This window comes from Gavia stellata, chromosome 7 (genome assembly GCF_030936135.1).
Source record: "Gavia stellata isolate bGavSte3 chromosome 7, bGavSte3.hap2, whole genome shotgun sequence".
NCBI lineage: Eukaryota > Metazoa > Chordata > Aves > Gaviiformes > Gaviidae > Gavia > Gavia stellata.
This window is the reverse complement of record NC_082600.1, coordinates 31,358,779-31,385,827: the sequence shown is the minus strand read 5'-3', so window position 1 is coordinate 31,385,827 and position 27,049 is coordinate 31,358,779. Positions and strand designations below refer to the sequence as shown.

Genomic DNA, 27,049 nt, shown 5'->3' with positions numbered 1-27,049 from the left:
AGTAAATATTAAATACACACATGAAGTCTGATGCCATGGTAATCAAGGACTCAAACTATATGCTATCACGTGGACATGAGTTATGCTTTAAACCAGAGATTTTACGGGTCTTGTAAATTTTTCTGAAAGCTTAAAAAGGGTGCAGAGAAGCTGTGTCTAGTGCTACTGAAGAGACAGCAGACAATTTTTTTATAGCAGGTAATTTCATAGAATCATAGAATGGTTTGGGTTGGAAGGGACCTTAAAGATCATCTGGTTCCAACTCCCCCGCCATGGGAAGGGACACCTTCCACTAGACCAGCTTGCTCAAAGCCCTCTCCAACCTGGTCTTGAACACTTCCAGGGTTGGGGCATCCACAACTTCTCTGGGCAACCTGTTCCAGTGCTTCACCACCCTCACGGTGAAGAATTTCTTCCTTGTATCTAATGTAAATCTACCCTCTTTCAGCTTAAAGCCACTACCCCTTGTCCTGTCACTACCTGCCCTTGTAAAAAGTCCCTCTCCAGCTTCCTTGCAGGCCCCCTTCAGGTACTGGAAGGCTGCTATAAGGTCTCCCCAGAGCCTTCTCTTCTCCAGGCTGAACAAGCCCAACTCTCTCAGCCTGTCTTCGTAGGAGAGGTGCTCCAGCCCTCTGATCATTTATCTATATCTGGAGCAATTCTTCATTCCCTTTTTAGCATAAAATTAGCCCTTAGCATTCTATTATGTAAGATAATCAGGAAAACTTTCTTCTAATATTTTTTGTTTCTTTTTCTATACTGTTTTTTAAAAGGCATCTCAGCTCTGAAGAGCACCAGACTTACAGTAAAGATAAGCAGCTTTGCTGGCATGTACACTTTCATCATACTCTATAGTTTTGCTTCACATTTTAATAAAATAAATAGGATTACAATATGAAGAAGTTCTTCAGAAACAACATATTTTCTAGCTCCTTCTTAAAAAAGAAGGTTCTTCAGAATACATACCTTCACACACTGCTCAGCCAGATCTCTACTGGTTCTGTTGTTAAGTTCAACAACTACTAAACGATTACAAAGCGCCTTGATAGCTCCATCCACTCCCACAATCCTACGGGTGCATTCGGCTGATACATCCAGATAATACGTTATGGCACGAGCTGTTACTTCTAATACATTGTCTGGAGCACTTTCATCGAGAAAAATTTTGCACAGTGCTGGCAAAAATGTTCGAGGAGGACATCTGCAAGAAAAAAATCCCACAACAAAACATTACTAAGCTGTGCAAGTTTCTCTACATTAAGTAATTTCATACACATTAACAGATTAATGCTTTTCATGCTGACATGATTTGCTCGATTAGTTTATAGTTGGTTCAGAGCATTCATTTAGAATGCTAGGATGAAGGCATCTCATACACACCCCAAAATTCAAATCTAATCTGAGAAGATGCTGTATTAGGGGAACCCAGCAGAAAAAAAAAAAAAATTCTTGAAATTTTAAAATCATGCAGGGAAAATTTTATCCTTTTGGGAAATCAGTTTAGGAATTAACCTCACATCACCAAATGGAATGCATTTTTTCTTATCAGAGCTTCAAGGTTCATGATGATAAATAGCTACTTAACGATAAAATATTATGTTCGCTATAAAGACTAAAGATTCTGGTTTTGCTATGCAATTTAATTCTCTGAGTGGTCCTTGTTCCCTATGGTACAAACAGAATCACAGAATCATTAAGGTTGGAAAAGACCTGTAAGATCATCAAGACCAACCATCAACCCAACACCACCATGCCCACTAAACCATGTCCCACAATGCCACGTCCACACATTCCTTGAACACCTCCAGGGATGGTGACTCCACCACTTCCCTGGGCAGCCTGTTCCAATGCTTCACCACTCTCTCAGTAAAGAAATTTTTCCTAATATCCAGTCTAAACCTCCCCTGGTGCAACTTGAGGCCGTTTCCTCTTGTCCTGTCACTTGGGAGAAGAGACCAACACCCACCTCTCTGCAACCCCCTTTCAGGTAATTGTAGAGAGTGATGAGGTCTCCCCTCAGCCTCCTCTTCTCCAGACTGAACAACCCCAGTTCCCTCAGCCGCTCCTCATAAGACTTGTGCTCCAGACCCCTCACCAGCTTCATTGCCCTTCTTTGGACATGCTCCAGCGCCTCAATGTCCTCCTTGTAGTGAGGGGCCCAAAACTGAACACAGGATTCGAGGTGCGGCCTCACCAGCACCGAGCACAGGGGCACGATCACCTCCCTACTCCTGCTGGCCACACTGTTTCTAATACAGGCCAGGATGCCGTTGGCCTTCTTGGCCACCTGGGCACACTGCTGGCTCATCTTCAGCTGGCTGTCAATCAACACCCCCATGTCCTTTTCTGTTGAGCAGCTTTCCAGCCACTCGTCCCCAAGCCTGTAGCATTGCACGGGGTTGTTGTGACCAAAGTGCAGAACCCGGCACTTGGCCTTATTGAACCTCATCCAATTGGCCTTGGCCCACTGATCCAGCCTGTCCAGATCCCTCTGCAGAGCCTTCCTATCCTCGAGCAGATCAACACTCCCACCCAACTTGGTGTCGTCTGCAAACTTGCTGAGGGAGCACTCGATCCCCTCATCCAGATCATCGATAAATATATTAAACAATACCGACCCCAAAACTGAGCCCTGGGGGACACCACTTGTGACTGGCCAACTGGATTTCGCTCCATTCAGCACGACTCTCTGGGCTCGGCCAGCCAGCCAGTTTTTTTTACCCAGCGAAGAGTACACCTGTCTAAGCCACGAGCTGCCAGCTTCTCCAGGAGAATACTGTGGGAGACACTGTCGAAAGCTTTACTAAAGTCCAGGTAGACAACATCCACAGCCTTTCCCTCATCCACTAGGCACTAGACATTCTCACTTGTCTTTTTATCCTATTTCAGTTTCCTCCCCGCTGCCTTGTTCTTTTTCCCTAAATACAGTGAGAACATATTTAATTCATTTAGCTTGCTTCTATTGCATTTTCTCTTCATATCCATGCCTCAGTAGCCTCTGGCTCTCCTCTTTATTGTTAGCCTCATTTCCATATGCAAGGACAGTCAAGAACATCGCCACAACTTCATAACAAAATAAGCTGCAACAGGCCGCCTTCTATCCCTCTGACCTACTAGGATACAAACCAAAATGGATGGTCGTAATAATGCTTTTCACTATTATGGCAGTTGTGGTTAAGACCAATTTGGATCAAAAGTTCTAAGACACGGAGCTATACTTCAAGATAATTTATCTTCCAACAACATACTTAATTAGCAATAAATAACTTAATATAATGATTGTTCACTGCAGTGGTAGAAGATGTCCAAGGTAGTGGTAGGGAATTAAGTGAAGGGGATATATGCTGTGACAGTAGATGAAATAACTGGTTGCCTCATCCCTAGATGTTGGAGATCAGAACTACACCAACTACATGCTCTTTGGTGTGGAAGACAGGTGAAGTACTCATTGATGAATCATTCCAAAGACTAACCCAGAGATCATTCAGTATCCCATCTGGTATGCACAGTGACTCATACAAAGGCATGAAATCCTGGGACAGCAAAATGCTAATGATTTCCTTGAAGATCTGGTCATGCTTTATGAAGTAATTAAATAATACTGCCTGACAAATAAATACATTACCCAACAATCCTTAATGACATAAATTAGTAAGTAAAGCTTCGATAAAGCTAAATCACATATTTAATACTTGTATTAGCCTATCCAGCCTATACTGTCTGTTGTTCTTAAGACACTTGCTATTTAACTCCACATCTTCCTTAAGAAGAGTTTACACAGTAACTTTGCATTTTAAAGAAATTATCCACTGGAAAAAAGTCTGAAATTTGTACTCATTATTAGATGACAAGCATACAATGACACAAGATGGTGTCGGTCTCTTCTCCCAAGTGACTAGCAACAGGACAAGAATAAATGGCCTCAAGTTGCACCAGGGGGGTTTAGGCTGGATATTAGGAAAAAATTCTTTCCTGAGAGAGTGATGAAGCATTGGAACAGGCTGCCCAGGGAGGTGGTGGAGTCACTATGACTGGAGGTGTTCAAGGAATGGGTGGACGTGGCTTTGCAGGACATGGTTTAGTGGGCATGGTGGTGTTGGGTTGATGGTTGGACTTGATGAACTTATAGGTATTTTCCAACCTTAATGATTCTGTGAAGAACCATTTCAGTACATAAAATTTAAAGCAGACAGTGCTACCTGTCCAAGTGTTTCGGTGCTGGATCTTTTACACTGCATTTTATGCAACACCAGACAGATCACCAGAACATTGCTATGAACAGTGTTCTTCAAACGTTATATTGCAAGAAAAAAAAATTACCAATAAACACAAATCTTAAAATAACCCAAAACAAACTAAAAACCACACACATTTAATCAAGTGGAAGGTAAGGAGTTCCACTGTCTCCATTGTAATACTAGCAAGTAGTAGTAAACCATTTTTCTTAGATTTCCAAAGACAGCAGCAGAAAAATCGCTCTAGATTTTTGCAGGGAGTTAAAAGCCATACTTAGCAAATCTAACATTTACATTTTTTCTATGATTTAACAGTTTATAAAAAGACACAGCACAAATGGAACTAAACTGTATTTTTTGAAAATGGAAATTTAAAAATTTGGAAGAAATCCATTCCTGTCCTTAAAACACCTGTCCACAAGAGCCAATTATCCAGCGGATACAGCAAAGATATGAAGTTACTAAGAGCCTATCATTTATATGGAATTCTTTGCCAGCACACAAATGCCAGTGCACTGTATCAGCAACAGTCTTCTTATAAGAGCACAACTCACTGGCAAAAACTTAAGGATTTGTGTTTTTTTTTTTTTTAAATGACTTTTCGCCAGAACCTCTAGCTACATTAGTCAGAGACCATATGTTTTCAATTAGGAGCCAAATAACAACCTCCACTTGCTGTCAGGACATTTGTCTTCTGACATAGAGGAATGATTTCCAGTCCTCCAATAACCAAGTTGTACCACAAGGTTTCAGGAAGAAACTGTAGATTTGTCATATGCTTAACCTGTGGGAATTACTTGGTTCTCAAAATAAAAAGCTACCCAAACTTCAACTAATTTTGTGGACTATGGTAATGCATGTTGAAATCCTTTAAAAGCAGCAATAATAAGAACTTCATTTGTTCTGAAAAAATAAATTATTTACCCTTTCTGAAAATAGCGACTAATCTAATTTTAACAGGAGCTTTCACATAAAATTCTTTCAAGCTACTTCAAACTCTGAGCTCTATGTACTTGATGCTTGTTTGTTTTAACAGTTTGGTTTTGGTTTATTTTGGTTTTGTTAGTTTGGGTTTGGGTTTTTGTGGGTTTTTTTTGTTTGTTTGTTTTGGTGTTTGTGTTTTTTTTTTTAATTTTGTTGGATATTGCTAGTAACCAGGAAGTTGAAAGCTAGACTACACCATGTAGAAGAGGCAGCAGAAACATTTTTATAAAGACTTATTAATGACAATAATGAAGAGAAAAAAGGAGGGGAAAAAAGCAATACTGAAGCTTTAATTTAGGTGCTAAGTTCTTTTTCCCCTCCTTTTTCCTGCAGCAAATCAAGGAGCAACACACAAAAAAATCATAGGCTTGAAAATAAAACAGAACAAAACACACTGGCTTTGTGGCATGAATTCTATGCACTATCCACTCCAGTACACACTAATTTACTACAAAATAAACATTTTTTGATGCATATTATCTTTAATTTTTTTAATTTTTTTTTCTTTTTAGAAGTTAATAATTGTATTTCATTGCAGAACTCATTAAATAATTTTAAACAGTTGCCTGTTACCTGACAGTGAAAAAGGCCTATCCTTCTAATTGAATGCTCTGGACCAACTATAAACTAATCTAACAAATCATCTGATCAATGAGTAGCAGAAAAATGCATAGTAAAAAAGGTGAAAACCAGGATGGTTTATGAAGTAGCATCAGTCATATAATGATCGGACATATAACGATAATGTAAAGCTTGATCGTTATTACAGCTCATACAAACTTAGAAGTAATAGAAGTGTAAACTTCATTTTTCTCAGACGTTGTTATCAGGAACGTGGCAAAAAAACCCCAACCCTGGAATTTTTGTCTTGGTCTCCAAAACAGCAAATTCTTATTATTCTTATTATTTTAGCACACAATATGTACAGTTGTGTCATCTCCTCCCCTCTCATGTCTCTCTCAACTCAAACAATTTGGTTCAAGTTCTACACAGTAGAGTAATACAAATTAAATAATTATCCCTGAAGTCATACCAGGAAATAAAATGTGTGCAGCAGTCTGAAGTATTCCTGAAGAAAACAAAATAGACAGACCTGGATTCTATCAGCCCTAAGTCTCTGCCAATGAGACCGTAAAAAAATATTTTTATTGTTTTATGAACACTGCCTTAACAATCTATTAGATACGGCTACTACTTTTTCAAAGAGGTCATAGCTGGCAAGAGATACAACTTTTTTTTTTTTTCCAAGCACCAAAGGATGATAGCAACATTGACATTAACTTTGAAAATGAAGTCAAGTCATCAGTTGTATTCTCAGATACAAAAGACATATTTGGCCAATGCAGTCCACAACATACCAATTTGCCTAGATAGAACCTCTATAATACCTTGTCCACTGCTCTGCAATATTATTTCAGGCCAATACATTGCTATACTTTGTTCTAAGCAGCACAGTTCTTTAACATTTTGAACTTGTAGTGGTATCAGCAGAAAAAAATACATTTACTATGCCAGCCAAGTATACAAGGTTCTTCACTACTCACATATAACAGCTTTTCTAGTCAGCTACAGACTTTTTATAATTCTATGAAAACACAATTATCAAGTAATATCTGTATGCAGTTCTGAAATACATCTTCAAGAAGCCATGCCCAAGCCTCTTCAGATAGTCTTTGACTCTGTGGGTGTTAAGAGTTTGAGACAAGACAAAAAACCACATTAGTGTATGTAAATTATTTCCTAGAATTTAAACAGTATTCCAGATTGCGACAAATAAGATGGTAAATTTCTGTGCTGAATTGAGTGAAACAATCCCATAGCAGGAGCTTCTTGTGGACAAATGTAATTGACTGACCTTCATTAATACCACATAAGGAAGCAGGCAGGAATGCATACACACACATGCATACCCTGCAAGTTTAAAACATTGCCTTCTTCCCACCTTAACTTATTGCAGTCTTGTGATCATTAGACACATTAGATCAAGACTGAGCCTCACGCATGACTAGCTCTGAACTTCTCACTGCATTGTCTTCTCCTATTCAGAAAAGTTCCTAATAATGTTTAGCACCTCCTTCTTCTAATCTATTGCCTGCAACATACAAGTCATTAGGATTCATCATAGTGTAGCATCTGAGAGCTCTTGTCACAGATCAGGATCTCCCTGTACCACCAGAGCAAAACAATAGATTCCATCCTAGAAAACCTTAAGTATAATTGTACAATAGGACAGATACAGACAAGAGAATGCAAACTAATCATCCCACATTATTACATCTTATCTCGATCTCTCAGCAGTTTTGACAACTGCAATTTACTGTTTAGCATATCACATCATTACATTGGATTTCCTTGTTCTACTTCCTCACAGCTTTTTAAAGCATGTTACTACCAGTTTACTGTCAGCTAACCCATCACCAGCATTTTCTGGTATTTTAATAGAGAGGTTCTAGGGAAGACAATTTTTTATTCCAGCTTCTCCAAAAGCTATCAAAGGAATGAATTGCTCTGCTGTCGTTATGCCCACGATTGCTACCTAAACTGCCGCTCTGAACGCGCATGCAAAATGACCAGGTAAGAATGATGCTCTACTTTGCTTTATTTGGAGCAATAATATTCAGAACAAGAGGAAGATGTACAACCTACAAGTGAAGTGCTACTCTTACTGAAGGTCACAAAAGAACTTTGACCGTGGTTGCATAACAACTAAAGATACATCCTTTGCAAAAAATGATTTGGCCCAAGCATTGGAAGACTTGGTAGAATCAAGGGCAGCAGCTGAATAAAGGGAGAGCAAATTTGCTACACAACTAGATAAACCACATGAACTGCTAGAGGTTTAAATAGAGGGATTAACACACTTACGAAACATCCTCAATACAAAGCAAAAAAACCAAACATCAATATTCTATAGTAAAGCATCACTGTATTTATTTCATGGTGAAAACCACAAACTATTCTTCCAGTAGACCAAGAATGGTGAGTTACACAGAAACTCTTAAAAGATGCACACAGATTATGTTCATAAGCACACACATGCCATACAGAAGTTCCTGCTAGCAAGAGAACAGAAAGTACCAGTTCTGTCATTCACACACAGTCTAGATCAATGATTGAGCCTGTAACAGCAGAGAAGGGCATACCAACACATCCCCAGTGCTCCAGCCATAGCCTTCTCAAACAGGTGGCTTGAATAATTACAACATAAAATTGTACAGCTGTCATTTTGAAGAACTTCAGTTATTATGCTGTAGGTAACTTTTCTATGAATAAGTGTGTTACAAACAGAAATACATAGGTCAGCTTTATGGTGATCACCCTCTAATCCCAAAATCCGCACTAAACCATTACATGGGTGTCTCGTGGTTGAAACTCTGAGCATCTGCTCTACAGCTCCCAGGGACAAGAACGTGCATGTGTGAGTAGTGCCAAAGGAAGGACTGGAAGGGGTAGATGGGAATACCAGCACACTATGGGAGATAGGATGCAACACTGTCACAACCATATAGCAGGTGTCCAAAGTACGCCCTTCCCTTCCGTCACACAGCCCCACTGTGGAATTCTGTGTGCTGGCACTTGACCCCTAAGAAAAAGGGAAAGTCTTGCCCTTACTCAGTGGATGGTCTCTACACCTCAAAATTGTGTAAATGGGCTTTCATAGTAATCCTTGAGTTTTCACTCGATCGAATCCTGAGTAAACGCACCTTGTTATTAAAGTGTTAGCAAAGACAGCACAGGGAAGAGAAATTCACTGCCCACCTGGAAGCAATTCTAGCAACCAGGTCCTGAGAAGAGCACTTTCTGAGGACCAGCCTCTTTTTAATGAAGCACCAGGTAAGCAAATACAATCAACACCAGTAGGAACCAAAGAGTGAGTCAGACAAGACATGTTATATGTATGTGTCACTGTTACACCTTAATTCCAAGGCAAATCCCTACTGGCTTCCTTAGGCAGGCCAAAATAGATCAAAGGGACCTAAAACTATCTCAGATATTTGCTGTAGAAGATTAGGTCCCATCAGTAGTATAGACCCTCATGCTGTTCCAACTAAGACTATGATCACAACTAAAATGTACTTCATAGGTAGTGAAGCAAAGCATTTCAGGAACGTCTGTACCACAGCAGCCGCACGTTGGACTCGCCTTCAGAAAACTGTCTACTGGGATATACAAGGCTGCCAAAACTTCCCGGGACAGAAGGAAGGCTGAGGCCAGAACTATGGCACTGAATGAACTGACATGACAGGACAGCAAATGATGTTCAGTTTTTAGTACACTTCCATCTACTGACAGATGATGCTTTTGATTTCCAAAAGAAAAGAACACAAATAAACCTTTCATCACTGCAGGCTCAACTCTCACTGATGGGGGGGTGGGGGGGGGTGGGGGTGGGGGTGGGGGTGTGGCAGGGAAGCAAAGTGCACCATTTCTTAACTTAAAACATCAAAACCAGTTTCACCATGTTGCTTTTATCTAGACCATACATTAACTAAAAGAAGTAACGTATCTCAGAAAAAAAGAAATTATGACAGAAAAATAAAAAATCGTTGCTGTATCCTCAAAGTTGGGGGCTGTGGAAATCACTCTGTTCACAATGATCTATTTGCACTGGAACAAATAAGAAGACAGTGATGAGTTTGTTTTAATAAGAAAAAAATATTTTTTAATAGTTTTTATTCTTTCAGATTAGAAAATAATGGTTAATAGGAGCTAATAGGTAGCTCTGAAGTTCAGATTTCTATTTAGGCACTTCTCCTAATGAATATGAAAATTAAAGGAAAATATTTTTAGATTTTCATTTCTAAGAAGCTATATTAACATCACATTGGGCACTTCCTATAAAAAAGTCCTCTCAAGAAGAGTGATTAGGGACTGATTTAGTGAATTAATGAGGTTACTTTGTGTTACTCCTTAACAAAAGACCAACTTCAGTGAGTTAATGAGTTTCCTCTGTGACCAACACTACAGCTCTTGCTAATTACTTTAAGTCTCTCAGTTCTGGATGTCCACCCAACTTCATGCCTGTACTCCCAGGATAAGAGCTTCTGCTACTTATTGTCTTGCAAGTCTTCCACCCACGTTTCAAAGATCTTACTGGAAGACAGGTTTGTAAACGACAGTTTTTAAAAGGTCTGAAATTAAGTACTAGTCAGTATCAATATTTACCCTTTGTATTCTAATCCATTAAGATTAGGGTAGTAGAACATTCTCTGTTCCCTCTACTGACATCAAGAACAGAACTAAACTACATTAAAAAAATGCTGATTCTGTACAATTTCTATTAAAAAAAATTCACGCTTTCAGTGTTCAAATGAGTTTGTTAGATTGTAAAGACCATGACACACAAATTCCTTAATATACATTCCACCTCTGCAGAAAATGTGATTGTTCTAAAAACATTTCCTAAACATCACAATCATATTGGTAAGATGTCAAGAAAGGGAAATTTATCAATGATTATATTACTACAGCATTTACAGCGCTATAATCAGCGTAACTCCATATGCTGACACACTTCTGAATCTTTCCTTCCTCCCTGCCCCGCCTTTAGTAACAGAAGTATCCATAGGGATGAAAAATTTTTAAATAGCTACAGCAGTAAGCTCCTGCCAGTGCTAAGCCCTTAAACTCGAACGAAGTGACTCAGCTGATTTTTACAGCTTGCCAGTGTAAAAAAGATACCAAGGAAGTAAAAACAGGCACTGTAAACTCATTTCTGTAATTACATTTCATATTTTCAATGCATTTAAAAGCCTTAGCCAAAACAGCAACAATAATGGTAGTTTAAAGACTACTGTTGTGTTTAAACAAAACCCAAAAGAAGGAAAAAAGACAAGACCACCTCATCCCCAAAATGGTTAACACAACTACTGCTAGCATTAGGGCGTGTTACTCAATTCCAGAGTAACCGCTGGATCCTTGACGCTGGATCCTTGACGCAAAGCCCCTGCCATGTGACACAGCCTTCGGCTTCAGGCACCTGGTCCAAGTCATGTGACTTGTGGCAGAAAACCAAGCTCAGCTGCCTGCCAGCACTTGTCCTGGCTCTGTAATTCATACCATCTGCTGAGACCAGTTACAAGTGGGAAAATAAGGAATTATATATGACTATGCTACTGAATAATTATTTAATATACAATAATTTTAAATAACTAAAAATTAAAATACTGACTTTAAACCTCATTAGTAACTGTTTTTAAGGAAAAATATACCAGTTAAATATTTACAACGTGTCACATAACTGTAAAGTTTCAAAGAACATACATCCTGCACAACTGATTTGCTCTTAAAGCAACAGTAATTCCAACTTATTTTTTATTAATGATTGTTTTTCTTTTCTGTAGTTCTTTCTATGGGAAGAAATCTCGCACTTTCCCTCATTGTTTCTTTTGCTGAAATACTGTTTTGTTTCCACACTATGAACCAAAAACGTCAGCAGAGTAATCAAGATCATCCACAAGAGAACTGCCCACACACCTGTGTTGCCTATATGTATTCTTCTGGACCCATTTCCAAAACATACTGTACACTGTTTTCTTACAATGCTGTTACAGAACAAATAAAGGCCAGAAAATGTCCACTTATGTATAAGACTTTAGAGATACCACACTGTATTTTAAAGGTACAAGGAAGCAGCAACTGAAAATTAACTGCTAATTTAGGAACTTTTACCACAATTATAAAATATTAAACTTCTATAACTCTGAACCGCTACTCTTAACTGCAATCACAGCTCAGGCCAATAAAATAAAGCTAGAGAATTAACAACTCCATCCTGTATCTATTTCGGCAGAAACTCTGCACTATTAGAAATTAATTTAGAATTCTAAAATTTGACATTTAGAAACACTTTCAAACCTCCTCTTAGCTAAATAAAGGACAGACAGCTGAACCCTCTTCTGAGAGTTCACTGTTAGGAGGGAACACATCATCTAAGTGCTCAACTACACATTCAATAAATACCAGTTGTGTAAAATGAAACAAAAGAAAAAACACATAAGAAACAACAGCTTCTGCAGGGTAGGTAATTGGTAAATAAATTATCATTAGGTTAGCTCTTGAACTTACAAAGGATGTGCTGGGCTGCCTTTTGCATTTTTCAGTATCTTATGAAAGATATGCCATGCCTCAGGATAGTAATTCCACATATGTTTGTTCTCCCATCTCCAGCATTTTGTAAATATTTTGCAGAAACTTAGTCCACAATAGCTGAATAAATTAAAGAACTTGAAACTCCAGATATTTCTGCCTATGATTTCCACTAGTAGCAACATCAATCATGCAAACAGATAATGGTTCGAGTACACATTACATTTGTTAACATTTCAAAACAAAATAAGTAATTAAAACAAAAAGTATGATTTTGTAAGTGTGCCTAAATATGCACATCTCCCCACTAGCTTCTGCTGGATTTCCAGGTGCTCAAAAAGAGAACCGACTTAAACAAGAAAAATTCCATTTCCGCATTACCAATCTACTGACCATCTACACTGTCTATGCCTCGTACATAGCTCCTTCACAAGCGGCCGATATTTAAATCAATTTCACTAGTACAGTCATTCAAGAAAGGAAACCCGCTATTTGAAATTCCTGTAACACCTATTTTATTGGTCTCATCCCATCTATTAGGAGATGGAATCTTTCAAAATGTCATTAACTTACTGCCTTAAAATTCTGCACCCACCTTTTGTGTGGTACTTGAAAGAATCACTTCAATTTTATCTCACACACAAAGCCCTGAACAAAACAAAGGGTACTTGATGATACTACTGATACTTTAATGGAAGAAAAATGACAGACTAATAAATAGTGGCAAAAACAGTGTGATGAGTTATGCAGAATTGTCTGGACTACTCAGAGGCACAGGCTCATTTAAACCAAATGTGTTTTAACGCACACAAACGTCAAGTTACAGATCTTAGTGTAGGTAATACATCAAGCCATGCCTAAGAAGCAAGCAATCACATCCTGGAAAGCAACTCTGAAGATAAATAACTAAAACCACACTTCCTGTACAATGTTTTGAAAACATCTACATTTGGGATGTGTAACTCGTAACAGTTAAATGTATTACTATAAACAGCATGGATTAAGCCAACACTGGAAAATTTTTCAAAAAACTTTGGAATTGAAGAAGGGGCGGGGGGGGGGGGGTGGGGCGCGATATCAGGAGCTGACAAGATACTTGTATGCAAGTACATTCACAGTAAAAATGGTATTGGCTTTTCATTCAATCGGGAGAAGTGCACTGACTGCCCACCACAGAATGCAGAAGTCTGGCCAATTCAATAGAAAAGGACAAGCAAATTTCAACAGCAAAGGCAACTCGGCAGCAAATTAAATAGCGAAGCAGAGTGTAAAATTATGTAGGATGCCCTACTGGAAGCATTAACTACCATTATGCTTGTATCAAACAAGATGCTCAATTCAGTAATAACCAGGTAAAATATAGGGGCCTATGACAGACACGAGGATGTCAACTCAGATGACCTAATCCTCTCTTCCGGCCTTTGCAACCATTAAGATTCTCAAAATGAGTAAACAAGGCTAATTAATCTCCATAATACCCATGACAATGAGGCCGTAATTCCCATTTTACAATCAGCAACCAGAAAGATATTAGCATGTTAAAACTCCTACCACTGCAAAAAAAACCCAACCAGGCAACAACAACAAAAAACAGCTTTAAAAATCAGAAATAGTTCTAAACATTATGCTGTAACAAGACAGCTCCCTGAAGAATACAACACACACCCCTACTTCCGTCTCAGAAAAGCACTCTAGGATGCTGAAAATCCCACTATATTGGAATCCACAGAGTGAATGACTTGACTGCTGCCACACCATCTGCCTTCATTAAAAGGCAAAAAAAGTTAGCAGGAATCACATGAGTCTTGCTATTGTAAAGCTTACAAAATTTCGTTGAGAGAGATGTCTGCCTTAGTCCAAACCAATAATTCACTAAGAACATATGCTTCGCATGGTTTGAAATAACAAAAACTGTAGTCTATTGTTGACAGAAATACTTATCCTAATTTACTCATGGCTGCACTGCAGCACGAAATTGTAATAATGGCCTTTATTTTTTTCGTTAAAATAACAAAATGAGCAAATCTGTGTGACACACAACATGAAATCACCTTGATACAGATAGAGCTGCCCTCTCAGCCTGTTAAGTTTTATCACCATCCTTAGATCTGTTAAAGGGCACTTGACCACTATCTGAATTACAAAAATGCTTTTAAAGCCAGCCCAAACTTCACAAACAGGCCTGAAAACCACCACTTTGGATTCCTATCCCTATCTCTACGAGAAAAGATTGATTTTCTATCTATAACTGATTTTGATTTACTGGAATTATACAATCCTGATAAACACAGGAGCCTGTAGTTTTAAGCAATCAGGTGGAGGTAAAGCTAAACTGTTCCACATTATTCTACCACAGTCTCACTAGCTCACATCAACACAGTCTGATTCTCTACAATTTCTTCTTACACTTGTTATTAAATATTAGCAAATACAAGGTAGAGATATAGTAGCGAATACATCCTTAGAAAAGAACAAGGTTTAATGTAAATTAAAACAAATATATTTGATCTAAAAAATAAACAGAAAGTATTTCTGTTTTACACTTTAGAAACCTAAATTATGATCCTTTGTGTAATTTTTGTTTATATTTTTCAAATAAGCTGATAACTTTTGATAGTTCAATGCTGACCAAATCTGTTAATGCTAAATATACTAAGGTGACTTAGGGCACAGTCAAAGGGGAAGATCACTTTCTCTTTTTAGGCATTAATAAGGCCTATTTCATCTGTTCAGTGTAGAATAGATTTTACTCAGGTTTTACTTCACTTGTTATACTACTGCCTTGTTCTACAAGTTTGCTTTCTAATTAAGGAAAATAATTAAATAAAATCTTCCTTGCTGAATACTTTTACTATGGCAGACAGGGACAGAAAATAGCAACACAAAGCCCAGACCTGAGGAGTTCTCATTTTATTTCACCAAAAACAAAGTGAAACAATCAGACAGGGCAAAAAAGATAAATTGAACCACCTATGTGGAAAAGGGCTATATTAATAATGTGAGATTGTAACTAACAGCCTCTACATTGTCTTTGAAATTACCTGTAACAATTTAAACACTAAAAATACCATTTCAATTATGTTTATATAAAATGCGTAATTAAAACTCCTGTTAAAGTTGACTTAATAGCACACAGTTTAACTACAATTTGGAACTAACACTTATAATCACGACGAGTTTAGCTATTTTACTCCAATTCAAGTACTTAACAGAACCATTTCTATTCACTCATTAAGTTTCTACAGTTCAAGCTACTGGCTTTTGCTGCTGGTAAAATGTTAGCCATTCTTCATGCTAAGTAACTAACAGTGTCTGTGACTCATTATCACCAGAACATGAATGTGCCGCTGATTTTTGTAATGCTAACATATGAGTAACAATAAAAATAATTTAATCAGATGTAATATGTAAATCTGGGGAGAAGTAAAGAAATATGAATTATTTGGCACCACTACCTGTTATCGGCTGCATACCCCGCAATTTGTTGTGATACTGCTAGAACTTCGCCAGAACACTACAAAATACACCACCATACATTTCTGCCTACTTCCGTTTTCCTGATTTGATCTGAAACACTAGTTTTAATATCCATTATTCTTGTACAGAAACAAATTATTACCTTTAAAATATACCATTTCCTTGAGAATATGTTTGCAAAGCAACACTATTACTTTACTGCAATAATGAAGTACAAGATTTTGAATCCATTATTTCAATGCCTTTCTCCCCCCCCCCCCCCCCCCCAAGTTTGTGATCTTTCTTTGCTAAGCGAGACTGTGTATTGCCCTCAACTCCTTAAGTAATCAGACTGGAAACAGTGTTGTGCTTTTAGGGAAAACGCATAGCATTATGTCAGTATTTTTCATGTGTCTTTGTTTTGTAGCTTTGCTAGTCCTCACCATACACAGCTTTTAATCACCAGATGTACTTCACTAAAATAATGAGCTTTTTCTTAGCTTACGTCATAAGAGCAAATAATTTCTTCTGTAAAAGTGGACTAATACTTAATAATTAAAGTCACTCTAACCGATCCCTGAAGAAATCCCATTTCATTCTCCAAGAAATTGACTGTTTTAAGATTCCACCTTCCATCTTCCAGTTGTTTAATTCCACAGATAAAAAATTTTCTTAAAGTTTTCTTAGTCAACATAATTAATAGCAATAAACAATTCCAAGATCTTGAAATAACATCTGCACAGCATACAAAAATTTGAGAATGCTCTTCTTAACAGAAGAAAAAATGTTTTAAAGTCAAGAGTCTGGTTTTCTTACCAACAGAATAATATGTCCACATTCTAAATCAGGCATACACCAAAACCATTTTCAAAATTAGCTCGTGAAAAATGTGTTTGGCAACACTCTGTCATATAGTAAATCTCCTATTTAGACAAGCAGTAATTCCTTTAAGAACATTGCTGAAAAGCAACTTTAGAATATTATCAAAGATTATTTTAGTTACAGTCTCTCGGCACACGATGAATTTGACGAACTGTCATTTGGAAAGATTTTAAAAATACTTTTCAAGACAACACCTATTTCTTAAAGGGAGTTTCAAAATGAAGAAAGTCACCTTGAAAAGCAGGCTGTGATACCAAAGGCACCTGAGACCATCCACTGAGAAGTTCTCCACTGTAGAGTGTTACACCTTTCTCTGCTTCTCCCATATTTCCAGTTATGCAATTCCACCTCCAGTGCTCAGACACCTCTATGATCTGCTGTAATACACTGTAACAGCAGAAAACTAGCCAGCTTCTTCAGTGGGTTTAAGGAGCAGCTTGCTCCTTTAGTGAATTAGAGGAGTCCAGTAAGCCCTAATGCTGGCCTGAACCAAGAATATGCTTGGGAGGAATAAAAATGGTGACTGATAAATGGGAAGAAGTAGCTCTCCCTTTTGAAGGTAATGAGCTACTACATCAACTCACCAAATACCATGGAACCATATCTTCAGTGTATTCACAGTGCCAATTAAAAGTAGCAGTTTTAACTTTGCTGTAAAATCACTTGAACAGGCAGGAAACCTTGATAACTTTTTCCCAATTCACACTTTATTCTCTTCTATTTGTCTTTGAGGGAAGCTTACAATAGCAAGAGATCAACAACTTAGAAGACCAGTAAAATTAAATTATACCAAAGCTGAAAACAAAAATTAAAAAGCCAAATGGTATTTTAAATGTTTCTTCTTTCAGACATAAAAACCAATTTTAAAACCACAACACTGTGATAACAGAGCATTCATTATCTATACTTTAAGAAAAAAAAAAGCACTTTGACTATTTAATTAATTTATGTTGAGATGAAAGTCTGTTCTAAATAAAATGCATAAAACCCACAACTGATTTATATTTTAAAAGTTGACATTTCATTCCTGATTCTGAAATATCCAGAAGATATCCTTACAAATGCTTATGCCCAAACTTCTACTTCTGTTCTATACTGAATATACTGAAGCAGGATGTTCATCTACATTTGTCAGAAAAATTCATTCTTAACTATCAAATTCTTTTCTACAGCAGTAAATTAAGTCATCAGTAAATCAGCTTTTCTGAGGCTGAAAACATAGTGCTCCATCAGTATCAGTACTATGAGGGACAGATAGGGAAGGCAAATGCATCTCCCTACAGTAAGTCTCCTTCAAGCCAAAAGTTTACCTATAAGCTCGTCAAGGCCAAGATCAGGCAATTTCAAATTCTAAAGTAGTGTACAAAACTCTGCTCACTGTTACGTAACTACTACAAATCCAAATTTTAGAGATGTATGAATTTTACACTTCCTGTAATAAAAGCAGTCGTGAAAGATGAATAGCTGCTAAAAGATAAGCCCTAAAACTGTTCTCTTCTTCATGGCTACAAAACTAAACAAACAGCTACCTTAAATGCTTCTAAACCCACACGCCTAAGAAGCAGGGTGTATCAGAAAGGCATTAGCCATATTCTGAGATGCAAAAGAAAGGAAAGTGAGAGTAATGAAAAAAGATGGAAAAGAGGAGAGATGCAAGATCGTCAAAATAAGAACTGGGGAAAGAAACAAATTAAAAAAACACCAAAAAAATAGTAAGAGACATCAGATTTAAAAGTTGTGATTGTTTACACTTGTGCTACCTCCTGTCTTTACTGCTCCTGGGCCCTCACAGGAAGCAGTGTAACACATGCACAGCAACACTATTAAGTAACAGAAGTGGTTACATCAGCATTTTGTGCTGTGAGAAATAGAAAAAAGGGGTGAGAGCAGGGACTGCGCTATATGAGGCGTACAAATACAGCTGAGAAGGAGGGTGGCATGAACCACAACATTCTTCAAAGAAGGGGCAAAATATTTGTGTGAACAATGGTTAGTATTTGTGATTTTTGTTTGGATTTACAGAGCCAGAAAAACCTACTATATCTCTTGAGAGAAGTGTTTCAAAAGTATGGATGCTTAAATACATCTAGGTGATCATTATAGTTTTGATGGAAAAAAAAGTTTTCCTCTACCATTAAAAAAAAAACAAACCAAACAAACCCCAACACTTCCACATTGCAACTCTGAATACATTTCTTTAAATTAAACAATCCGATCATGTGTCAGAACAGGCACTGCGGGATCACTCACCCGACACTACATTTTTAATCAGACAACAGTAATTCACACAACATTAACAGAAACTCTTCATTTCAGTGATCTACACTCAAGTTCAGTCTATAAACACATTTTTGAGGCTGAAAATTTCTAGGAATATTAAATGTTATATATAGCTACTAAGAGTAAGGAAAATAACATTCCATAAATTAAAGCCAAAACTACTTACGTTTCAAAACAGCGATCCACGTTGTCTGACATTAGAAGTAGCATGCATAGCTGTTCCAGTGCTATTAGCTGCATATCCCTTTCATCTCCCTGCCCCATCTGCAGCCATTCCAGCAACGTATCTGGGTCCACGTCTGCCATGTTTGTTTTGTTTTTTTTTTAAAAAAAAAAAAGCAAAAGCCGCCTCTGCTTAAATTAAAAAGTACCAAAAATATCCTCTAAATTGTTCAAGCCAGACTAACTTGAGCACAATCAATATCTCTCTTCAGCCAGCCCCAAGCTTTTGTAGTTTTCACCTGGAAAGAAAAAGTAAAAACAAAATAATTATCATCACAATCTTGTCTTTAAACTTCTTGGATTTGCTCCTCTCCAAGATGTATAGCATATTTTTGGGCTGACGTTAAGAAAACTTCCACATATTTGACCAGCAATTATTTTTTTTTCAAGCTTTATACGTGACTAAACAGTAATGATTTTGTTCTGTTTCACTGGAAAGAAATCTCTAGTTACAGCTGACAATCAAGCAAGACTTAGAGCCTACTCTTATTTATAGTATAACTCAAAATTAAAAATAAAGCATAAAAACTATGTTTAACCCTTTCGTATATTCTCAAAACTAATATAAAGACAAATAGTGCTGTCTTGCCTACCCCCTTTCCTTTAACATCACTTTATAAAGTGTCCCGACTTTCTGAAAGATGAATTACCTCCTCACTAAAGTATTAAAATATAGAGAGACATCAAATGTCACGTTTTAAATACAAGCCTACAATACAAAACAAAAAGAGGTGTACAACTAAAAACTTGGAGGATCTTTGCAGAAGTTTTATTAATCCTTCATCTTTTAAAATAGCATTTGAACATAAGTAAAACAAGCTTTAAGTCAAAGAATAAAAAAGACAATTTAAGAATCGCTTCCATTTTCAAGATTTATGGGTTTGTTGGAGTTTCTTTTAGAAAAAATGTATCTAATTCATAGCTTTTAAAAAACGCAATGAATAATTCAAATAATTTGTGTACATATAAGGAAAACAACATTATTTGTTGGCCCAATGCCATAATTGTACATGCAAGCTGAAGACCAAAAAAGTCCCTTTAAAATGTTAAGAGATATTTTAACCTATGTGCTTGCTTTTTACTTTGTGTTTTACTAATAAATAGTCAAATTCACCTCCCATGCCTAAGAGCACAGCAAACATGACTATTTTCATATAAAAACTAAACGGTTACAAACCAATCTCTCCAAATTCAACATACAAGAAAAAATTTACTATTTTTTAAATATAGCTTATAAAAAAAAGAATTAGTTTAGCAAACTTCACAGGTAAATACGAAATGCTGGACAGTGTCCCCACAAATTGGGGGGGAAGGGGAGAGAAGCTCGATCTGGACAAAGTCTGCCTATTTGTTTACTTGCTGCTAATGAGCTAATAGTTAAAAAATAACTCCATCAAGGGCACACCTACAAAAGGGAATCAGAAATTAGTAGTATATGGAGAAACGTACACTGAATCAGCAGTGCTGTTTCACAATAGCTTTGAACTCAAAGATGTGACAAAACAAAAGCATGACAGATAGGATTTTTTTATAATTTAGGACCATAATAACATTACAGATCACTCAATTACTGCTTGCCATTTATATATTTTTATTATTGCTGCAGTCTTGCTGTAAAAAGTAATTCAAATGTTACTAGATCCATGTTCTGTTCTTTAAACAATGCCTATGATCCTCCGAGCTGTTTACAGGCTGTATTTCCTGTTCCAAGACTAAATAAAACTACTTTGAGCAAGTACAAGTGGGATTGTATTGTAAGTATAGCACGTCTCCTTAACACAACTAAATTATTAACTTCAGGGCGGGGGAGAGTGAAGGCAACAGAAACAAGAAAATTAAGAAAGACAGTGAAAGTGTGGTAAGTTCAGTACAGGCACCTGCTGTTCTTCCACCCCAGACGAGCTCTAACCAGAGAGAAACGAACCACCGAGCAGAAAACAGAGCAGGGCGAGAGGCCGGGGCTCCCAGGAGAGCCGCACCAGAAAAGGGGCCAGGCCGCAGCTAAATTCATCCCCCCAGCGCCCGGGCCTACACACACAGACACACCAGACAGGCCCCGGGCCAGCGCGCGGAGATTTGGGGCCCCCTCCCCACACGCGGCCTCCCGGGGAAGGGGAGCCCTCGCACCGCCTCCCCCCTCCTCGCCGCCCCCGCGCACAGGCGAGCTGGCGGTGTGAGGGGTCTCCGGCAGCGCCGCCCGCTCTGCCCCTCAGTCCCCACACAGAGCTCTTCCAGCGCCCGCCGCCACCCCCGTCCAGGGCCCCGGCCCGCAGCCGGGCCTCTCGGCCTGCTCCCCCCGAGCCTGCTGACACCGACCCGCCAGGCCCGGGCAGCGACGCTCGAGTTCCTGGCGAGCCGCAGGCCTCGCAGGGTGACCCGGCCTGGCGGCTCAGGAAAGGCGCCGTCTCCCCAGCGCCAGCAGAAGCGGCCTCACACCCTTCCCGCCCCCACCGCTCACCTCGGCCTCCCAGAGCCTCTTCGCCGGAGAGGACCCCTCCTCAGCGCCGCGGGGAAACAGGAGGAGCGGCGAAGAGGAGGCGGCGGCAGCCCGAGCCCCGCAGCAGGCGGCAGCCAGCGGCATCCATGGCGCTCCGCCCGGCACGGGATTGGGTGGGAGGAGGGGGAAGAGAGCCGCGCCGCGGCCTCAGGGGGAGGAGCTGGCGCCGGCCGAGCGGCCGCTGGGGGCGCTGCGGCAGTGCCGCTCCCGCCTCCACGGCGAGGGCCCTCCTCGTACAAGCGGGCGAGCGGGGCGGGCACGCTGTGTCTGCCTGTCCCAGTCCTCCCTGTGCCACCGCTGGCGGAGCTGCCACCGTGCCCTGGCCTGCGCCTGCGGCGCCTCCCCGGGCCCGGCGGCCTCCTGGGGCGAGAGGGGCCGAGCGCAGCGGGCCCGGCGGCCTCCCGGGGCAAGACGGGGCCCGCGCTTCCGCACCCGCCTCTGGAGGGGCCGGGGCCGCGCTCCCCTCGGGCGCGCCGTGCCCGGCCCCAGCTCAGCTCGCTTTGCCTGAGGGGAGCCTCGGGCTCGGTTCCCGCGCCCCTCGAGGGCCTCCTCGGGCAGGCGCCAGCCTTGGGAGTGGGGTCCCGGGCCCCCAGGGTGCCCAGCCGCCCTCGACGGTGAGGAGCGGGAGTCGAGGCCTGCCCCGCGTGTCCACCGGCACCCCCCAGGCTTGGGTGGCCTTTCCTTAGCTGCATGGGGATTTTTTTTTTTTATGGTTACAGGTTATTGTATTTCATGTCATATTCTGGTTATTTACTTAAATATAGTAGTCTTCATATTTACCGGGGGGGGGACGACGACGACACACGACTTACACCTTGCAGGGCCTACTCCTGAAAACACTTCGATCCACCTCCAGCACCTCTGTTAAAGGGGCGATGGCGAACGGATTTAAACGTTGCAGTAATGGGTCTTTCAGAGCTGGGGTTTTAACTTGCCCTTATCCTGTAGTGAATTTGAGATGCTGCGACTATAGTGTGTAGCTTGAGACACGTTTTGCAATGGAGTAGCCACCTGCCACACATGCCACAAAATGCTGTGCGGTTACCTTGTGTATGATTAAAAAAACAAAGGGAGCAAACTGCTATAAATTTAAAATGAAGGACTAAAAGCAAAGGATCTTCAAAATAATTTCCTTGTCTGTAGGATGACATGCGGTTTTCTAAGGTATTTAAGCCTATTAATGTAAGTACAGTAAATAAGATTATTGTACGTTTGAATGTCACTCCTACCTACCTCATAGACATTTCCTGTAATTAGGAGGCTAAAACTGCACACTGAACAAAAAGGCAATAGCAGTCATGCTTGGTTAAAACTTGCCAAATACAGAAATTTTTATTGTTTGATACTGTAATAACACCTCTAGAAAGTGTTCTCTTTATTGCTGCAGGTTTTTTTGGAATACAAGAACAGCAGTTCCTTTGTCTCTTTCTGATTTCTAAAGCAGCTTAGCCTTTCTGTCTTAACTGTATTACGTCTTTCAACTACCACTTGTTCCAGCCCTGCCGAGATTTAAATGTATATCTTTTGCCTATGCTTGTCCTTCAGAGGTCAGCAAGACTTCTTACATGCTTAACGTTAAGGACATGAGGCAGTAGGAAGACTGAGTCTGCAGTCTTTAAATTTAGAAGCTTGATCTTCTTTCACTTTCACTGGTGCAGAAGCAGCAGCAGAATTAGGCCAAACTTTAAAGAACTGCATCTGCTAAGTGACCTTGCTTTTGTTGCATGATGCTAGAACACTTTCCTTTTTATTGTGAAAAGAGGTTTCAATTAAAACAACATTATGAATTTCTTCTAAACATGGTAATTTTCAACTGTAAAGACCAAATACTTTGAAATCAAACAAATGTTTCACTCTTTTCACATAGGCTGCAGTTTCTGGTTCAGGCATCTTTGGACAGATACATGATTATCCATGGAGAAGATGAGGTTATCAAAATACAGATCAATTTAGGAACAAAATCAAAATTTTAAATATTGCACATGCAAAGAATACAAATAGTGGATTTTAAATACTATTAAGTAGGAGTACAACACTTAAAAATACTGGAAATAGCTTTCAGTACTGTACATATTTATTTCTAAATGGATAAACATAAATACTTCCATGTCCTGTTGCATTAATTGCCCAATTTGATGTATCCTTTTATTTTTATATATTAAAGGAAGTGTATCAAGTAATGTGTTACAGCTTTAGTCATGAATCAGAATTTTTTTTCATTGTGATACATCTGTAATATGTAAGAGTTTGCTAGTGATTTTTGTTCCTCATTACGAGTTTTCTTCTCCCCAGAATGAATCTGGAAAGTAAGAAATGATTGCTGACTAGGTAATATCTTCGTTTTTGATGATATACTTCTTGCAGTATGTATGTTCATGGTCTGATTAATATGTTTTCCACCTCATGTGCTGACTGGGCATTCAAATTATTTTTGGCAGTTGTCAGAGAGTACTCCATTGAATTATATCATAGCAGCAATACTCCTGAAGTTACTGTTTCAAACTCCCTCTGTGTACAGCACTGATACAGACTAGGACTACCTCTTAAAAAGTGACTGCCCTCTAATATTTAATGAGAAGGAAATCACTAGCAAATAAGAACACAGTTAGTGGATAAGAAAGACGTAAGAATTGCATCAGTCATTTTTATGGAATTACTTGCTTTCATTTGAATTTTCACAGGAACAAAGTTTTGTTCAGACCCCCAAATTTCCGGCCTGTGGCTGTCATTTGGTTAGTACTAGGCCTAAGTGTAGTGAGGAAGAAGGACTTCACATGGATTAGTGCAGCCAGATGGGGAAAGGCACGTAATGCTGTATACTGAAGTGGCAAGTAATGGCTCTTGACTGTCTTAGCTGCTTTGAAGAAAATCACGCTGAGCATTGTGTGAATCTTGCAAAAACAACTACAGCTCCTTGTACTTGTACAATGTACATGTTATTCATGCAGTCAGAAAATTACCTAAATTCTAACACCAGCTGACACCGTGTTACGTGACCTTGGCCTAATCCCTTAATCACTGCATGTCTCTGTTTCCTCCTTTATGAAAAAACAAGATAGTAATGTTGGAGTCAGAAATGTCTTAGCATTTATGGAACTGTGAGTTGCTGAGGCATGTTACTATATTAAGTCTTACATAATACTGTAAAACAGAATTCCCCTTTATGACTACACTTGAGCAGACCACATATATAAGTGACTGAGGATGCTTTTGGAAATTAGGCACATAGGGTCAATGTAGATTGACCTTTGTAGAGTGTGATATTGACCAATGACCAGCATTTTTGCTGTGTATTTACCTGAAAATTAAAACTTGGCTTTAAAAGAGTAAACATCAGTACAATTACTGGCATAATATTACGTCAGGGACATACGAACCACAGAGAAATGTGCCATGGAGGGCAGCAAGGGTCAGGGATTGGAGGGTTGTGGATGCAGAGAGCTTCTGAGACATGTTGTAAAGGTCACCCCACCTGAGACAGCTACTCAGTAAGAAGACATTGCAGGCATTCTCAAAAGGATTTGATTCTGTTTGAAAAGAAGCCATGTTTGGCTAGAATTTTGCAAAATCTTCCCAGGACAGAAAAAAAAGCTAAATGTTTTTTTACTTACAGCTCAAAGAAAAATAGTATTGATTACTGCTTTTATATGATATTCAGGCTGGTGTTTTCTATATGGTTTTAGCTGATAGCAGAAGGAAAAATCTGTCATGGGTACTGTTGGTGTCACAGCGTGATATTCAGATAGGAATGATTGGGCTTTTATTACAGAAAATATAAAACTCTGGCCAAAAATGAAACTGAAATACACGTACAATTAAAACAAGAAGTCTCAGATTCCTCTGTATATTTTTAATTGATACAGAAGCTAGAACCTAGTGTAATTAATGTTTTTGTTAGCTATACTGCCCGCCTCTGTACACATGCCAAGTTGATGTTTCCAAAAATATCACTCCTCTAGAGTAAATAGATCAGAGGGTGACATAAACAGACCCTGAACACCTCCACAAATTTAGTTGAGTAGTTTATGCTCAAGGCCAGTTCTGTGCCCAGCCAGTTAGCATAGTTACGGATTATTTATGTTTGCTTTAACACTTTTTTTCTCTGCTACCCACACAATAATGTAGTAGAAAACACTGAAAGTTCCTACTCCTCCAGAAACAAAATATGAATAATTCCATACATGTTTCATTTTCTTGATGAATATTATACTTCTAAAGAAAAAGTTAATAAATGTTGACTACACATTTCAAAGCAAGGAGGTCAGATATTACAGAAACTTCTTGCTTTATCAGGCAAGGTTTAGTTTTACAGAATTTGGCTATTTAAACTTATTTACATCTTAAGTATATTGTTAAAAATATTTTCTTCTAGAAAACTTTTTTTTTCATAAATAAAATGCAGTGGTAAAAGCTTTTTTATCTAAATCCTCCTATGTTATCCATGGTCTCTTTGTAGCCACTTTACTGTTGCACAAGCCTGGGGGCCGCAAACAGTGTCAGCATCTTGACTTTCCAAAAGTGCGTGCCAGTTTTTGCAGCCCTGGCAATCACGGAACAGTTCTGTGCCAGCTGCACAGCGCGGCATGTTTGCGATGTGCGGTCTTACGCAATCTGCTGTAGCAGGCAGTGTGTGAGAGGTTGCCTCTTTTGGAGTCCAAGTGTTGCAATTACACATGTTGATGTGGTGAGCGCATGACTAATGCTGACATGATAAATGTGCGAGTGACATGCTGGTGGCTGGTGTTAATGGAGGTACAGAGCTGAGTCATTGCTCTTCTTGTTAGACTTCTCCTCAGGAGAGTGTCAGCTTCCTTGAAGGTTCTTATCCTCAGAGCTGAGTGAATGAACATGAAAATTTAGAGAAGAGCATGGTTTTCAGAAAACTGCAAATATTCTGAAATTAACTTTTCTTCTTTCTGAAATTATCATTCAAAATCATATACATTATAGTGCTTTTTCCTAAGCAAACTCACCTATGTAGGTTTTTGTGGTTTTTGGTTTGTTTTTTTTTTTAAAGTGTAAGTTTACTTTTTTGATATTCCAGTCTGGGGAGTGAGAAGTGGGTAAACTTACATCACTTAAATCCTTTTACCTCAGTTTACCTTCAGCTATATCAAGTATTTGGACATAAAATAGAAAGTAACCCGTCATCACCGCCTGCCCTCACTCATGTCCCTTCCACCTCCAATTGCCAAAGGGAAAGTCAGGCAGAAATTAGGCAACAGCTATCTATTTCAGGCTGTTAGCTGTACCCTGTCCACCAGTAATGTAGGCAACAGCAATAAATCTCAGTCCAAGACAAGTGCAAGGAAAGATCAGTGACTCAGGGCACAGTATTTCTTACTGTTTTTAATGGCGCACACGAGGTTATAACTTTCTGAATCAGAAGATTAATCAAGATGGG

General features: G+C 39.1%; 1 protein-coding gene across 3 annotated transcripts in view; it reads right to left on the bottom strand.

The window, feature by feature from the left end:
- The window catches only part of HECTD1 (HECT domain E3 ubiquitin protein ligase 1), a 62,703-nt gene extending 43,440 nt beyond the window's left edge, over positions 1-19,263 (bottom strand). For all 3 annotated transcript variants that reach the window (XM_059820002.1, XM_059820001.1, XM_059820003.1), the window contains exons 1-2: positions 19,093-19,263; positions 967-1,201 (exon numbers count right to left, since the gene is read on the bottom strand). In XM_059820002.1, coding sequence (XP_059675985.1) covers positions 967-1,201; positions 19,093-19,232 — 375 coding nt within the window. In that variant the 5' untranslated portion in view covers positions 19,233-19,263. The remainder of the gene's footprint in view (positions 1-966; positions 1,202-19,092) is intronic.
- Between the last annotated feature and the right edge of the window lie 7,786 nt (positions 19,264-27,049).